General features: G+C 38.6%; 1 protein-coding gene across 9 annotated transcripts in view; it reads right to left on the bottom strand.

Annotated features, from left to right (window-relative positions):
- Nucleotides 1–451: 451 nt before the first annotated feature.
- LOC143959439 (serine/threonine-protein kinase MARK2-like) overlaps nucleotides 452–16,093 on the bottom strand; it is a 219,411-nt gene continuing 203,769 nt past the window's right edge. For 5 of the 9 annotated variants that reach the window (XM_077468087.1, XM_077468091.1, XM_077468092.1 and 2 more), the window contains 2 exons: nucleotides 10,981–11,025; nucleotides 452–2,213 (listed from right to left, as the gene is read on the bottom strand). In XM_077468087.1, coding sequence (XP_077324213.1) covers nucleotides 1,862–2,213; nucleotides 10,981–11,025 — 397 coding nt within the window. In that variant the 3' untranslated portion in view covers nucleotides 452–1,861. Of the gene's footprint in view, nucleotides 2,214–10,360; nucleotides 10,437–10,980; nucleotides 11,026–16,093 lie in introns of all 9 variants that reach the window. The other 4 variants (XM_077468094.1, XM_077468095.1, XM_077468089.1 and 1 more) reach the window with 2 other exon arrangements.

Below are 16,093 nucleotides of genomic sequence, written 5' to 3'. Positions count from 1 at the left end.
TGTTGTGTTACAATATCAATAACTCTGCCAAGGGGAGGATTAGGTTATTGCCACAGCTCAGGTGGTTACTTGCTCCAATAACCAACTGATGGAAGTTCAAGTGCACTAAAGAAAAAAAAACAAACAACATGCTTCTACCATGTATGTCACCCCTTGTGACTGGCTTTAGAAAAAGATAGGAAGGCACAGCATAGGGTAGGAGCTCATGCAGCATTTAAGAACATGAGAAGGTTTGCGTCAGTTGGCATGAACTTCCAAAATGTGCATATATCTAAATTCTGAAGATTGTCATGATCTTAGTAAGATGTTGGTTAGCTTAAATGAATCTATAGTTAATTATGTATAAATATTTTTTTTTTTGTAATTATTGTTCCTGAGTATTCTAGGATATATTGAATGTACCCATGACATGCAGGACAAACTTTTCTTTAGAAAAATAAAACAGTCAGTGTCAACCGCAATTAGTTTCTTTTTTTTTCCAAACAGCAATGAAATCATTCACACAAAAGGAAAATAATAAAATCAAATAAACAATAACGCTTGCAAGCGATCATCTGTCGGGCCATGGAAACTTGCTTCACCCCTCAACTGCAAGTGGGAGTCATACACATTTTTTTGATTAATATTTACAGCAGATACAGCCCACAACCGCAACTGAGGGGTAGATAAAGTCTGATATGCTGTATTCACTGTACATTCCACAAACATTTCCTCAACAAAGTTGCCTCCACTCTTTCACTTCCAATAGTCCTATAATTTAATTGATAATTTCCCGGATTTAAACCTGCAAAACATGTAGATATATACATGGAGAGTGTGGCAAACAATGTCTAGTATTTCTGATCTTCATAGAAGTGTCTAGAATAAAGGGGTGCATTCTGTATACAGTGACATAGTCATGGTGGTGTGCATTCATGCTTTTTAAAGGAGAAAAAGTGTGAAGAAAGAAATTGTAGATGGAAATCATAGCGGGCTCCTGGATGCTCCTCCTTTATGAGGAATGTGTGAAAACTACATCAACAGTTTACTATATGTATGGGAAAACATGGAAGCGGTTCTGGACTAGTCCAATGAACATAAAGGGAATAAAGGTGTGCTTGGAGAATTAAACAGTTGTTTGTACCATTGATGGTGTAACTGTCACCAAATTGATTGTTGCAACTGATTGCCAACTTTCAAGGAAAATAAATAATGGAAAAAAAACAGCATGTATATTAATAAAAGCACTGGCAGCCCACCAGGTTTCCACCATACAAATCTAGTTACTGGCACAATAATTCTCCATGCTGGGCATGTCTTTACCTGTACCTGTGTATTAAGGGCACCCTGAGCTATTAGTTCAGTGTCATGACGATTTTTAAATCTCTTCTGTACAAAGACATTGTACATTTTTATAATCCTTCTGTACAATGTGAACTCATCTGTAGACAAAAAGGGGGATACCTCTTCCAAGCTCTTTTTCTGCTTTATAAACTGTACCAGAAAAACTGCATCATAGAGCTGAAACACATTAATAGGAAGGGAAACCACTCTACAATCTCATTCTACAACCCTTCCTCTTATCAGTCTATTAGATAATCTGAGCCCAATCCCCAATCTTTAAAAAAAAAAAAAAAAAAAAAAAATTATAAACCTATTTCAAATAAAATACCCTCAAAACCTACAATGAAAGGAGCAGTAGTCATTCCCAGGGCACCCTGCCAACCCCCAGCCACAAAGCCTGGTTTGTCCTTCCAGCACAGGCCAGCAAGGAGAAACAAATGGAACTTCCTGCATCCACTTGGCTAAGAGTGCTGACCAGCTATGGCAGGGGGCTGTAGGTGTCTAATTTTGCAGTTTCAGTCTGAGAGCTGGAGCCTGGTTAAAGTTTGAGTTCATTGGCAATTTTGGAGGCAATGTTCTTAAATGCCATAGAGGTGCCAGAGATTCTTTTGAAGCGTACACCATTTAGAGAGAGGCGTGGAAGCTTGCACACCTCCATTTCCCACTGTACATAGTTGTCATGCCCAGGTGAACCATGGATACAAAGCAGCATGTACTTCTCTTGCAGTTCATGTTGGCAGCTGTTGGCATCCAGCACTTTGCGTATTTCACTCATCATCTCATTGGGTTCCATTGAGCTGGTGGTTTTCATACTCCACGTGAAGCGTAATGAGCGTGGCTTGGAGTCCCTCAGGTCTTCTCTCTCTTTTTCTGCCACTGTCAGGTTAGGCCTGAGGAAATGGACAACATGGTTTTGTTATAACAATGATGTATGTGCTGCAAATCAAATAACGGTGTTTTTTACATCACTATTACCATCACATACAAAAACACAAACAAAAATTATCTTTCGGTACAGAGATAGTGTTCTTTAAGCTTGCATTACCAACTGATGGCATTGCCAAAATACTTGGGCATGGAAGTGATCCTTCCAAACATAAGATACAAACTAAAACAGGAAAGGCAAAATGCTGTTGGAAGCAGCCCCCTTAGTAAATACCTAATATGCAAGTAGGCTTAGCTGTATAGTTGCAAAAAGAAGTAGTGAGGTCGGCCTTTAATAGGAAGACTCCACGTTTACCTGGAATTTATCTAGAAAAGTATACTATGCTTTTTTTTATATTGTAACTTGCCTTACTATAGCAGCAAGAAAAAGCAATAAATTGTGCATTAAAAGCTGCACTTTCAATGTGCTCCTCTTTCCATGCTAACAATACTATTAAAGCCATCATACAGGGAAACACTAGAACACTGTTAGTTTATACCAGAAATATGTCAAAGCCAAGAAATTCCATAACATTAGTAGCGCTACACAAACCAAATATTTTACAAAAGTCAACTTTAATAGTGTAGATGAGTAGAAAGTCCACTTTAAAAGGTGAAAATAAGCAGATGTAAGTGTAGGATAGTCTGTCCCCAAAAGATTACATGCTTTTTTATTTTTATTATATTGTAAGTGTGCAATCTTAAGGAAACATTTAAATAAATACACTTTTAGTACTGGATTACGCTATGTGCATCTTTGTCCTCTGCTTGTGATAAACAAAATTTAGATGGAGTGTATGCAGAGTACTGGCAAAATCTATTGAAAGACAAACGCTTAACCCAGTATTATCTGGTAAGTGGATTACCTAGGGGGATTGCAATACACGCGGTGTGGTGAAGGAAGTCATCATGAATTAAGATCTGTAATAATCTGCTTATTTTCACCTTTAAAGTGGACTTTCTACTCATCTAGACTATTAAAGTGGGCTTATTAGCAATCATAACATTTTTGGATTGTGTAGCACTACTAATGTTATGGTATTTCTTGGCTTTGACATATTTCTGGTTTAGTAGTTTTTTTTTTTTTTATTAAAGTAGCTGCTTATGTTATTTTAAATAACAATTTTTCTATGAGTGCTGAGGGAGAAATATTGACCGATTGATCATTTCTCGTTTTCTGTCACTGTTAGTTTATAGTTTCCAGAAAAGCAATATTATATTTTCCCCTAAAAATAAATTCTGTACTCTATAAACAGCAGTGATTGGCAAGGTCAACTAAAATCTTCTAAGACAGCCTATGCTTTGTGTTACCCCATGATGTGAGACTACGTAGCTGTTGCTTGCTCATATGTCAGTGGAAGAACCTATTAAAAGACTGATTAGTGTCGCTGTAATGAGAGATTCTGAGAAATTAAAAGCGTGCAGGAAATTACTTCACCTCAAAGTAGACAATAACATTCTAAGGCCTTCACACAGTCAGTTACATACAGTCGCTGGATTCCTGTGGCCAGAATCTAGAGATATATGGTCCTGGAACGACCGGGTCATGTGATCAGCAGCGGCCGCTCAGCCCACCTAAACCAATGGCAGGCTCAGTGGCTATTGTTATTTGCATGTAGCCATACACAGAGCGGATAGCTATGGTTAGTGTCCAAGCCTTTTCCCATTCTCTGTGCCAGTCCTCTCTCTCTCTCTCTGACCCCCCCCCCCCCTTTAGTCCTGAACAAAAAGTGTTCATCTTAAAGTGGAAGTAAACCCATCGATTTAAACAGTTAAAAAAAAAAGGCATGCCGGGAATGCTAACTGCACATTGGCTGTGCTCTCAGCCAAACTATCAAACCATCCAATGGCTGGTGTCATAACTGATCACATGTGCAGCACCATAGCAGTTGAAGGTTAAACAGAGGCAAAGATGGCAGCTTCCTTGGCTGAAAACGATAGGGGAGTTTACTTCCACTTTAAGAGCTGCTGTTAAAGATGGCACGTAAAAAATTACGCAAATAAAATGATTATTGGTAGCAAAAATATGCAATTTACATATTTATACAAGATTAATATGAGATATGGGCAAAAAGTCTGGATGTAGGTCTTTATAAGACCGATATATGTCTCTCCAGAGAAGAAAGGTTTTCTTGTTCTTCCCTTTATTTTTATGCTAAAGTCAAAACATTGTGCAATATCATTAAGATTGCTCCTTTGTCTTTAGGGGTAGGAGGCCAACTGACAGGCAAGTGTTTGAAATCATAGGAGTATCTAAATAGGCGTTATCCTCTGAAATTAAACCTAACACACACACTTGCAAGATGCCATGACTCCACATACCAGGGAGAGATTCTCAATGATTGTGAATGGAAGGAACTAGGATAAAACAATGTATTTATTATTACAGGTACTTGTATAGTGCCATCAATTTATGCTGCGCTTTACAAATGGCACAAAGAGACCTGATGGATAGACCTGACAGATACACATTTGGGAGACAGGCTCGGAGTGGGTCTGAGAAATCAGCTATTGTTCAACTTCCTCGGATCAGTAATTTCTGATATACTTTTGACTAGTTTGTTTTCCAATTTATGACTGCTTGAATAGGGTCTTTTGTTCCTTGGGTACATCTTCCCTGGTATAGGGGTTTTATTGCTTTGTCAGCAGCTAAGCTTTTGTTTATTTTATGCAATATACTAGAAACCCAATTCCAAAAAAGTTGGGACGCTGTGTAAAATCCACATAAAAACTGAATGCAACTATTTGAAAAATCTCATAAATCCATATTTTATTCACAATAAAAAATACAAAACATATCAAATGCTTAAACTGAGAAAATGTGCCATTTTAAGAATAAAAATAAAGGTATTTTTGAAATTGATAGCAGCAACACATTTAAAAGTAGAAAAACAAAAAGCTGGCAAAGTATGTCGTACTAAGAAGGAAATATGCTTGGGTATAAAAAGATCTTAGCCCAGGGCTTGACAAATTTGCTTGGAATCTAGGAGCCAGCTTAAAAAGTTAGGAGCCAGGTTGGTAACGGTGATCCGGACCTGTCCCTGGCCTGACATGGAGACGAGTGAGGGGAAGATAGCGCAGCTGCCCCCCCCCCCCCCCCCCACCAGTCTCCAAGTCATTGCCCATAGCTCTAAGAGGGACATTTTATTTATTTTTTTCAAATGACAACTTTTTATTGCATTTTAGTGTAAATATGAGATCTGAGGTCTCTCTGACCGCAGATCTCATATTTAAGAGGACCTGTCATGCTTTTTCTATTACAAGGGATTTTTACATTCCTTGTAATAAGAATAAAAGTGACACAATTTTTTTTTTTAAAAGAACAGTGAAAAAAATAAAAATAAAGTTAAAATAAGAAAAATATATATATTTTTTTAAATGCGCCCTGTCCCGCCTGCATATGAAAGTGGTGTTCAAACCACACATAAGGAGGTATTGCCGTGATCGGTAGAGCGAGAGCAATAATTCTAGCCCTAGACCTCCTCTGTAACTCAAAACATGCAACCTGTAGAATTTTTTTAAAACGTCACCTGTGGAGATTTTAAAGGGTAAAATTTTGTCACCATTCCATGAGCGGGTGCAATTTTGAAGCGTGACATGTTGGGTATCAATTTACTCGGTGTAATATTATCTTTAACAATCTAAAAAAAATTGGGCTAACTTTACTGTTGTCTTATTTTATTAAATAAATTATTTTTCCCCAAAAAAGTGCGCTTGTAAGTCTGCTGCGCAAATACGGTGTGACAGACAGTATTGCAACAACCACCATTTTATTCTCTAGGGTGTTAGAATAAAAAATATATATAATGTTTAGGAGGTTCTAAATAAAGGCAAGGAGATAGGCAGGCAATAAAAAAAAGGAAGAGGAAGCTCCATTAGCATTGCTGGTTGTCATATCAACGGCCACCACAAGAGGGCGCCAGACTCCAGAAGGAATCATAGGACCGCAGAAGGCCTCAAAGCCGCGGCCTCAATTACCGGCCGCCGGCGGAACGGCCTGACGTGATCACGCCAGGGGTGGTCCACGGAGAAAGGATACCCCCAGCTGTGCTGCCCCAGGCGCCAGGTCGCTAATTCTAGTCGCAAATGCGACCTGGCGCCCGGGTTTTGTTGAGCCCTGTCTTAGCCAGAGTATCTTTGAAGTAAAGATGGACAGAGGCTCATTTAAAATGGTCTGTTGGAAAGTGGAAAACTGGTCTGTGGTTAGACTAATCTAAATTTTACATTTTTAGCAACCATGGGCGCTACGTCCTCCTTACAAAACAGAAGACGGACCTGCCACTTTGTTATCAGAACTTAGTTTAAAAGCCAGTATCTCTGATGGGTTTGCGAATGAAATGAGCAGCTTGCACATCGGGAAAGGCATAATCAATGCTGAAAGATATATCCAAAAAGACATCTTTTTCATGGAAGGTTTGCAAATTTCAGCAGATCCTTGCTAATATGTGGTATACTGGACAACATGGCTTTGTAGTAGAAGAATCTGGACGCTTAACTGGCCTGCCTGCAGTCCAGACCTTTCACCACTTGAAAATATTTGTTGCATCTTGAAATGAAAAAAACAACAGATGACCCAGGACTGTTTAGCAGTTTGAATCCAATATCACGAAAGAACAGGACAACATAACTCTCCCCCAAAACTCCAGCAACAGGTGTCCTCAGTTCCCAGAGGTTTACAGAGTGTTGTTAAAAGAAGAGGGGATGCTACAGCATGGTAAACAGGGCCCTGCCCCAACCTTTTCTGTTTAAATGTTTTTATTAATGTTTTAAAAATACTATAACAGCATAATATTTTTTGTAAGTGCAAGGTCAAATTAAATCCTACAGCGCAGACAGGAGTTGCAACAGAAAGGGCGACAAGACAACATAATTGTCAAAATAAGCAAGTGAATTTATTTAGGTGAACCTTAGGTTACCAAATTTGTTTCTTAAAATAGTACATTTTCTCAGTTTAAACATTTGATAGGTTTTCTGTTGTGAACAAACTATAGGCTTATAAGATTTGCAAATCATTGCATTCTGTTTAGATTTTACACAGTGTCTGCAACTTTTTGGAATTGGGGTGGTATTTTTCATTACTGACCTACCCCTATCAAACCAAACTAGGTATTGAATGATCATTTTATTACTGTGCATAATATTATCCCTCCCCCATCCAGTTGTTCCTCTAAGATAGGCTTAGTCTGGCCATACATGAATCGAAATTTGTCGGTTCAGCGGATTGACCAACTTGTGTACAACCAACATGAAGGCTTTTTCCCCAAACAATTAGTGCCGCCGGTATAGCTGGCAACACTAATTATTGACATTTGCCAGCAGGGAAGGCTCCCTGGCAGCAGGATACAATACCATTGTGGGAGTGATAATTCTTTCTGCATGCAAAAGGCTATGTAATGAAACAACTTATGAATAATGATCCTTTGTACTGAGGTTTATGTGTGCCTGTGAGACTATCACAATTACAGAGCAATTAGGAGTATTTTGTGAGTATTCAGACTGTGGCATGTGTGTGCATATGCTACTTTCTCCAGACCTCTACACTGTGTGCATTATTTACTCTTGCTCCAGAGTAGAGTAGGCTTAGGGTTTACCTACACCCCTTTAACCCCTCCCCCCCACCACATACTTTATAGTGCAATATGGCCACACCAACTATTTGCCTCAGCGTGCTATGAAAACTCCATCATTACTTCCCTAAGGGGGCCCAGGTATTTTACAATCCTAGCTACGCCTCTGACATGTTTAAAGCCCAGCCTACTGTGACAATCGTGACTCTGTCCATATATACAGTAGAGAAACAAATGTGAAGCGTGTTATTCCTAGGATTTCCAGTTGAAAAATAGAGGAAAAAACCTGAAAAAGAAACCTAATGCAGCTGCTACATCTAAGGAGTGATAAACTGCAATATATTACATATTAGATATACTTTAAGCAATAGAAAGAATGTGTGCACTTAACATGAAAGAATAAAAATCTCTGGCCTTGACCGATTTAAAAGCATACTTTCAGTTTTGCTATCAAAGTTAAGAAAACCCTACTATGTTATGCGTTACCATTCCCACAGCATGCCTAAAAAAGGTTTTAAAACGTATTACTTTTTTTTTTTTTTTTTTTTTAAAGGTGGTGTCATAGCGGACTAAAAGTTTTTTTTTAATTTTTTTTTTTTTGGACAATGTTAGAATGAGCCTGCTCCAAGTCTGTCATCATTAACTTACAATGTAGAAAGCCCAACCTCCAAACCTTTAACCTGTTCAAATCTAGTTATGATTGATAATGAAGATCTGCTTGCACTGCTGGAGTAAAGTGCAAGTAAACTCCCCTATCGTTTTCAGCCAAGGAAGCTGCCATCGTTGCCTCTGTTTAATCTTCAACTGCTATGGTGCTGCACATGTGATTCGTTATGACACCAGCCATTGGATGGTTTGATAGTTTGGCTGAGAGCACAGCCAATGTGCAGTTAGCATTCCCGGCATGCTTTTTTTTTTTTTAACTGTTTAATTCTATGGGTTTACTTCCACTTTAAACTCTGTGGAGGCCCTGAAGCAGCTGAAACCGTGCCCCCCTTCTCAGATTTTTGTAGGTTTCTCCAGCACACACTCTAGTAGGATAACACTGAACTAAGAAGTTTGCATGACGGCTGCTAGATGAGATTACCATCATGTGTATGTGAAAAAAAAAAAAAAAGTGCAGCGCTGCACTTTTTTTTCACATACACGTTTATTTATCTACACCTTTTGTGCCGGCTGCTAATACTAGGATAGCGTGGTCTATACCTATATGAGATTACCATCACTAGTGCACATTTACACATACGTAGGTTGCACCAAAACATTGTTTACAAAAAAAAAAAAAATAAATAAAAAGCTTTTAAATGACAAACTGCAATGTAAATCTAAGGTCAATGGTTTGTGTACTTTACATTACTCTATAGAATATTTAAATGTAAAGTTTTTCTTCATTTGAGTCGATTATTTTTTTCTATCTTTTGTAAACGTTAAGAAAACTTAATTTTATCTTTCTTTCAATATCAAATCAATTTTATTTTGATCTGAAGTTGCAGAGCCCTTAAACAGTGTGGGACCAATACACTGGTGCCTATTCTGCCTACTTGGTAACCTGGCGACATCTGCCTGCAGAGCTCATAATCAAAGAGAACAACCTATTATTTTTCCTTGCTGCATGGTGCAGAAGCTAGCATCTAAAAAAAAAAAAAAAGGTAAGCTGCAATTTAAAAATAAATTTTTTTGTTTATAAGTTATGCCATGTGAACAGGGACATGTAACAATTATAAAGTAGCTTGGCTGAAAAAGTGGTAATACACTTTAAAAACCTAAAGAGGTCTGCCAATCGGGTGTCTTTCCTATTAATTCTTCCTTTCAGTCTTTAATTGTATACTTGCAGGCCAGAAGAGCATTCCGGGTTATGAAAGTTTCCCTGGATGAAAACGTGATTGAGGATGGATAGAGGAAAATTTAAAACAATCCAATATGTTTATGATTCTTCATGAGAAAGGGAGGCAGGGCAAGTAAAATGTGTCACTGCAAATTGCAGAACTATTGAAAATACTGTTGTGTTTTTACAAGGTGTATAAAATAGTTTAGTTACCATTCCTATACAAAAATACTGGTTGTGCTTAGGTATCACTTGTCTGTTTTACACTGGGAGCTAAAAGAATAGAAAAAAAAAAAAAAAAAAGGTAGCATCTGTTTCCATAGCCATTTCCCAGTAGATTTTCATAGGTTTGTTATATCCACTATTGAAAGGACACAGGCATTGACACTTATCAGATGCTACTCCAATAAGTTTTTCAAAAACCATTTTAAAATCCCTGAAAATGTGAGCATGAACTTTGTGCTCGCCACGATATTCAACAATCAATCACATTCCTTTACATCTGTCTACTGCCCTATCACCTCTAAGATGAGATGATGGTTGATCCTCCCATACTGCAACCTACAGATAAAGGTATTCAGCTATTAACCCAGGATAATAGCGAGTGTCATTCAATATGTGGGCCATTGATATACTTATATTGGTGTACTTAAATGCACCCATTTAATATTCTTCTGAGTCCTCAATGCTTACTAGAAAATAGTTTTTTTTAGATTTATACCTGGTAAGAACTAAAGGTGTCCCTTTGCGGTATACTTTCTGGCTCTCTAGGGTATGTAGGGCGGGCTCTCGGCATTCTGTCAGATATGTACATATGTAAATATAATTAAACTTTGATACTTCGTATGTATATCAAAATAAAATTGTCAACAATTTTAAAATAATTTGTGTAAGTCTTAACTGATGTAGCACCAGAAAAGCCAGTTACTATTCATTAATCTTCTTGTAACACTAGGCAAGTGTAACGGTGTATAATCACCACTGAAAGCTCTGCATGGATTACACCAAACTGTATTCTAATATAAAACGGTCTTACACACAAACAATGAAGCAGTAGACGGATGATCTACAGAAGTAACGGTTTACAAGCTATGGATAAAAATAAGCAGCATTGATCTGATCAGCAGAAGAAGCTGAAGAAGCTGAAGAACCAAACCCCAGAGGGAAAGTGAAAAGAGAAAACAGATTACAGGGAGAATAAACGTGAAAGAAATTTAAAAAAAAAATAAAAACGCTGATTCAAGAGATACAAAACATGAAGCAGTATAAGACACTAGAGATGAGGTGGAAGAAAGCTAGGGGAGTTCATTTACACTGAAGCAGTGATGTTGGCTCTCTCACCTGGTGCTCTCCACTCGATCTTTCCCTTCTGGTTCATTTGGGTTCCTCAAAAGAGAGAGGTAAATAAATTCAGTGTATGAACTGTGAGCTCTGCAGAGCATCAATTACTGTCCAAGATATTTAGTCCTTAAAGACAAGTCTGAATATTCTATAACCAACCACCAAATATCTCTATATAGTGCTTGGAATAAGCCTGTCGGTGTCATGGGTATTTGTAAAACCCATGTTCAAGTAACAGTTGTGAAAAGTTAGAATCCACCAGAGCCAATAAAGATAAACCTGTTTTCTGAACCTATAAGTTACATGTGAAAACAATAAAAATAACAAGTGGTTGAATAAAAGTAGTTGCGATAAGAGAACTGCCTGGTACCAGTCAGTTCTTTAATCTCAACTACTTTTATTCAATCACTTATTGTTTTATGTTTTTTCTACATGAGTTATAGGTTCAATAAACTGGTTTCTCTTTATTGGCTCTGGTGGATTCTGACTTTTCAAGACTGTTATTTGAACCGAGGTGTTACAAATACCCATGACACTCACAGGCTTATTCCGAGCGCTATACAGAGATATTTGGTTGTTGGTTTTTACAGTCACTACCCCCAGTGGTCTCCAACTGCTAGGAACAGCAGTGCTGTCACAAGACTTCCTCCCAGTAAATCATCTTCAACTGGTGCCCAATCATTGTGTGGCATTTCCTGAATAGTCTACAACCCTTTATAAAAAGAATGACTTCAAAAGAGATTGTGTATTTTTTACTTTTCCCTTTATGTATTTCTTGACTTTATATTCATACTCATATTTCAGGCAGATTCTACAGTTCCAATCTACTGGATAGAGTGCAATCAGCATCCTTGCTGAAGGCCTCCTGTGAAAAAATAGAGTAAAAAACAACCTAGAAAGTATATTTTTTATTTTCTGGATGTCTACTGACAAAACGTGTCTATAAATATCCACTGATATAAGAGTAGCTGTAAGTGCAAATAATGGATTGTACTACTAAGCAGGAAATACAGCATACCGATACAATCATCAAATATAGTGCTTCCATGCACATACATTGTTAAAACCAAACAAAACATTTAAAAAAATGCTACATTAAAGACCAGTTCTACCCAAAAGTAGAAATGGGTTCCCATCGCTAGTGAATTTGAATGCCGTTATGTCCCCAAAAAGTCCAACTCTTTTTTGTATAGCCATTATCAAATAAAATTAGTCTGTTTCAATGAAACCTCCATATTGTAGACAGAATAAATAGGGGAATCAAACTGCAGCAAAGCGGCACATTCATCATTATGGCCTTGTGCACGTGTAAAGTGAAGCCATTGCAGATAAAAAAAATCTGTGAATCATTTCCTTTTTCTTTATGTGAACCTAAATTTAAAGTTTGTATTCTTTATAAAATATGTAGCCGATAAAGGAGATTATATAACACAAGGAAAAAAATGTAATATTTTTCAGGCTAGCAGTCCTTAAATGTGCTGTCTGCATTTAGTTTTCAGCTAATAACTTCAACCAGTAGAGAAAATACCTGTTCATTTTACCAGAAATGTGGCATCCTTGTCACTTGTGAGATTCTTGGAGACCGTTAGGGCTCTTTCACACATGCGGATCCGTATTCAGCCATCCACTTGCTCAGCAGGGATCGCTCCATTGACCCTGGCTGAGCTGGCGGATGACAAGTCTGTCTCTGCACACTGTGCTGGGATGGACCTGTCAGATCTCCGCTCTCCTCTATGGGGGGATTCATCCAATCCGCCAGACGGATGGGAAAAAAGGTTTTCATCCATCTGGATTTTGCGCAGTGGATCAGATGTCAGCGGACATGTTACCGCTGACATCCATCACCGTATGGATCGACTGTTCAGATCTGCTGAAAAAACTGACAGGCGGATCTGAACGGTCCGCACGTGTGAAAGAGCACTTATATTCCATCTGTAAACTACTAATCCCCCAGCCTCCAGACAATGGCGATAAAAAAGGAAGATGTGTTTGAAGGGCAGCCTGGGTGACAACCATGGGTCCCTGCACAGATATGCTAGAGTAGTAAATTTAACTAACCCTAGAAAAAAAATATATATATATAGGGTAAAAAAAAAAAAAAAAAGGAAACAGCAGCTATTTTTTTCAAAAGACTGCAATGCTGTGATATAATACATTTATTTTTGTGTTTAGAAACATCTTAAGATGGTACAGTGGGTATATACAGATAGTATATCATGAATGGTGAAAATTCCCACCTGTTGGTTAGAAACAGCTGGTTCCATAGTGTTCAGGATTTGCATCACATTTTCTGAAGTTATGGCAGCAGTATACCGAGAGCAGAAGTAATTTCCCATAATGCAGGTCACTTTAGGTCAAGTAACCTGGAACTGATGTGATATTTAACCAACTGAAAGGTACATTTTACACTCTTAGCCACCACCCCGCTATGCCCAATGAAAGCAAAAGGGGGTATAATTGCAGACAAGGCTGCAAAGCAAAGCATCATGGCTGTGGCATGTGTATACCCATGGCTGAGGGTATTTTACTGCCCCCCCCTCCCCAACCCCTAGGGTAAACAAGGCCAAAAATATCAGCCAATAGTATACTACACAAGTACTTACCTTAATAAATATGTACAGCCACTAAATTGTACCCCTAGCTGAAATATATATATATATAAAAACAGACACACACACACACACACACACACACACACACAGTACCTCAAAAAACGCCATTCACATTTTTTGGAAATATTTTATTATATATCTTTTCATGTGACAACACTGACTAAATTTCACTTTGCTACAATGTAAAGTAGTGAGTGTACAGCTTGTATAATAGAGTAAATTTGCAGATCCCTCAAAATATCTCAACACACGGCCATTGATGTCTTAACCACAAATTGGGCCCAATTAGCCATTTTCCCTCCCCAGCGTCATGTGACTTGTTAGCCCTTGTACACACGATCGGAGAATCTGACGGAATGTGTCCGATCGGAGCGTTTTGTCGGATATTCCGACTGTGTGTGGTATGCATCGGACTGTTTCCGTCGGACCAAAATTTCCAACTTGCCGGAAATATTTTCCGACAAAATGCTCCGATCGGACACACTCCGATAATGTGTAGAGAATTCCGATCGGACAAAGTGCCACGCATGCTCAGATCAAATTCCTACATCAAAGCTATTGGCTACTAGCCTGAACGTAGTCCCATCGTAACTAAATTACGTCATCACGTTCTGAACGGTTGGATTTTCCGACAACTTTGTCCGACCGTGTGTATGCAACAGTTTCGGACAAGATCCGTCGGACAAAATCCGACGGATTTGGTTGTCGGAATCTCCGACCGTGTGTACAAGGGCTTAGTGTTACAAAGCCTCAGGTGTGAATGGGGAGCAGGTGTGTTAAATTTGGTGTTATTCTAACTCTCATACTGGTCACTGGAAGTTCAACATGGAACCTCATGGCAAAGAACTGAGGATTGAAAAAAAAAAAAAAAAAAAAAAAAGAATTGTTTCTCTACATAAAGATTGCCTAGGCTAGAAGAAGATTGCCAAGATCCTGAAACTGAGCTGCAGCACAGTGGCCAAGATCATACAGAGGTTTACCAGGACAGGTTTTACTCACAACAGGCCTCGCCAGGGTCGACCAAAGAAGTTGAGTGCACGTGCTCAGAGTCATATCCAGAGGTTGTCTTTGGGAAATAGATAAATGAGAGCTGCCAGCATTTCTGCAGAGGTTGAAGGGGTAGGGGGGTCAGCCTGTCAGTGCTCAGACCATACGCCGCACACTGCATCAAATTGGTCTGTATAACTGTCTCCCAGAAGGGACACGCCTCCAAGATGACCACTGCCCTGCTAAAGAAGCTGAGGGTAAAGGTGATGGACTGGCCAAGCATGTCTCCAGACCTAAACCCTATTGAGCATCTTTGGGGCATCCTCAAATGGAAGGTGGAGGAGCACGAGGTCTCCAATATCAACCAGCTCTGTGATGTCATCATGGAGGAGTGGAAAAGGACTCCAGTGGAAACCTGTGAAGCTCTGGTGAACTCCATGCCCAAGAGGGTTAAGGTAGTGGTCACACAAAATATTAACACTTTGGGCCCAATTTGGACATTTTTACATAGGGGTGTACTCACTTTTTGTTGCCAGTGGTTTAGACATTAATTGGCTGTGCGTTGAGTTATATTTTTTTTTACTTTACTATAAAATCTATATAATTTATATTGATGTTAAAGGCTCTGTTAGGGATTCCCCTTCATTACCTCTCCCAGGGATAACGCTGTTAAAAGAACATGAAATGAAGGAAAAGGCAATAGCATTGTGGAAGGCTAGAACCTAAGTCAGCTCATTATTGCAGTCTGTCATGGTTGCGGGCTGTTACATATAAAACTTAGAAGGTGGCTAGCTGGTGGTTCTTCTCTGTAACAGATTTCTTGGCAAATGAGTTACTGGACAGGTATTAGAATTTGCAGACAAAGGCTTGCTCTGCTGCATGTAAAACAATGGCTATAATATGGTATTTTACAATTTCAACAGCAGATGTGGCATACATATTAAAATAGCTTAAATAAATAGGAGGATTTGTTAAATAATCACAAACTATTACTGTTGGCATCCATCGAGGGACATAGGCATTATACTGCTACCTGCAGGACTGGCAAACAAAAACTGGCAAAATTGCAGGCCAGTCCAGAATAACCCCTCCTAATACCAGCCTGCCTCACTGTTGTAGCAAGCAATACCAAGAACCCGATTATGAAAGCATGAGATGATGTGCCTCAAACACCATGAAAGGATTTTTTTGGTGAGTACAAAAATCCTATTCCAATTCTCGGCCAGAGACACAGAAGTCAAATTTTTGGGGACCTCCAAAAGCAGTCTGACTGAGGGGTGGGCAACACGGTAAAACAAATGTGACCTAGCCCGAGATAGAGATAGATATCTTAGATTGTAAGCTCCTTGAGGGTAGGGACTGATGTGAATGTACAATGTATATGTAAATTGCTGCGTAAATGGACAGCGCTATACAAGTCCTGAAATAAATAAAAAAATTAAAGATATAGCTATATATATATATATATATATATATATATATATATATATATATATATATATATATATAGAAAC

The sequence above is a fragment of the Lithobates pipiens genome, unplaced genomic scaffold, assembly GCF_037356315.1.
Source record: "Lithobates pipiens isolate NorthernLeopardFrog02 unplaced genomic scaffold, aLitPip1_a1.2 Scaffold_75, whole genome shotgun sequence".
NCBI lineage: Eukaryota > Metazoa > Chordata > Amphibia > Anura > Ranidae > Lithobates > Lithobates pipiens.
Note: the sequence above shows the minus strand (reverse complement) of the source record. Positions and strands in the feature narration are given on the sequence as shown.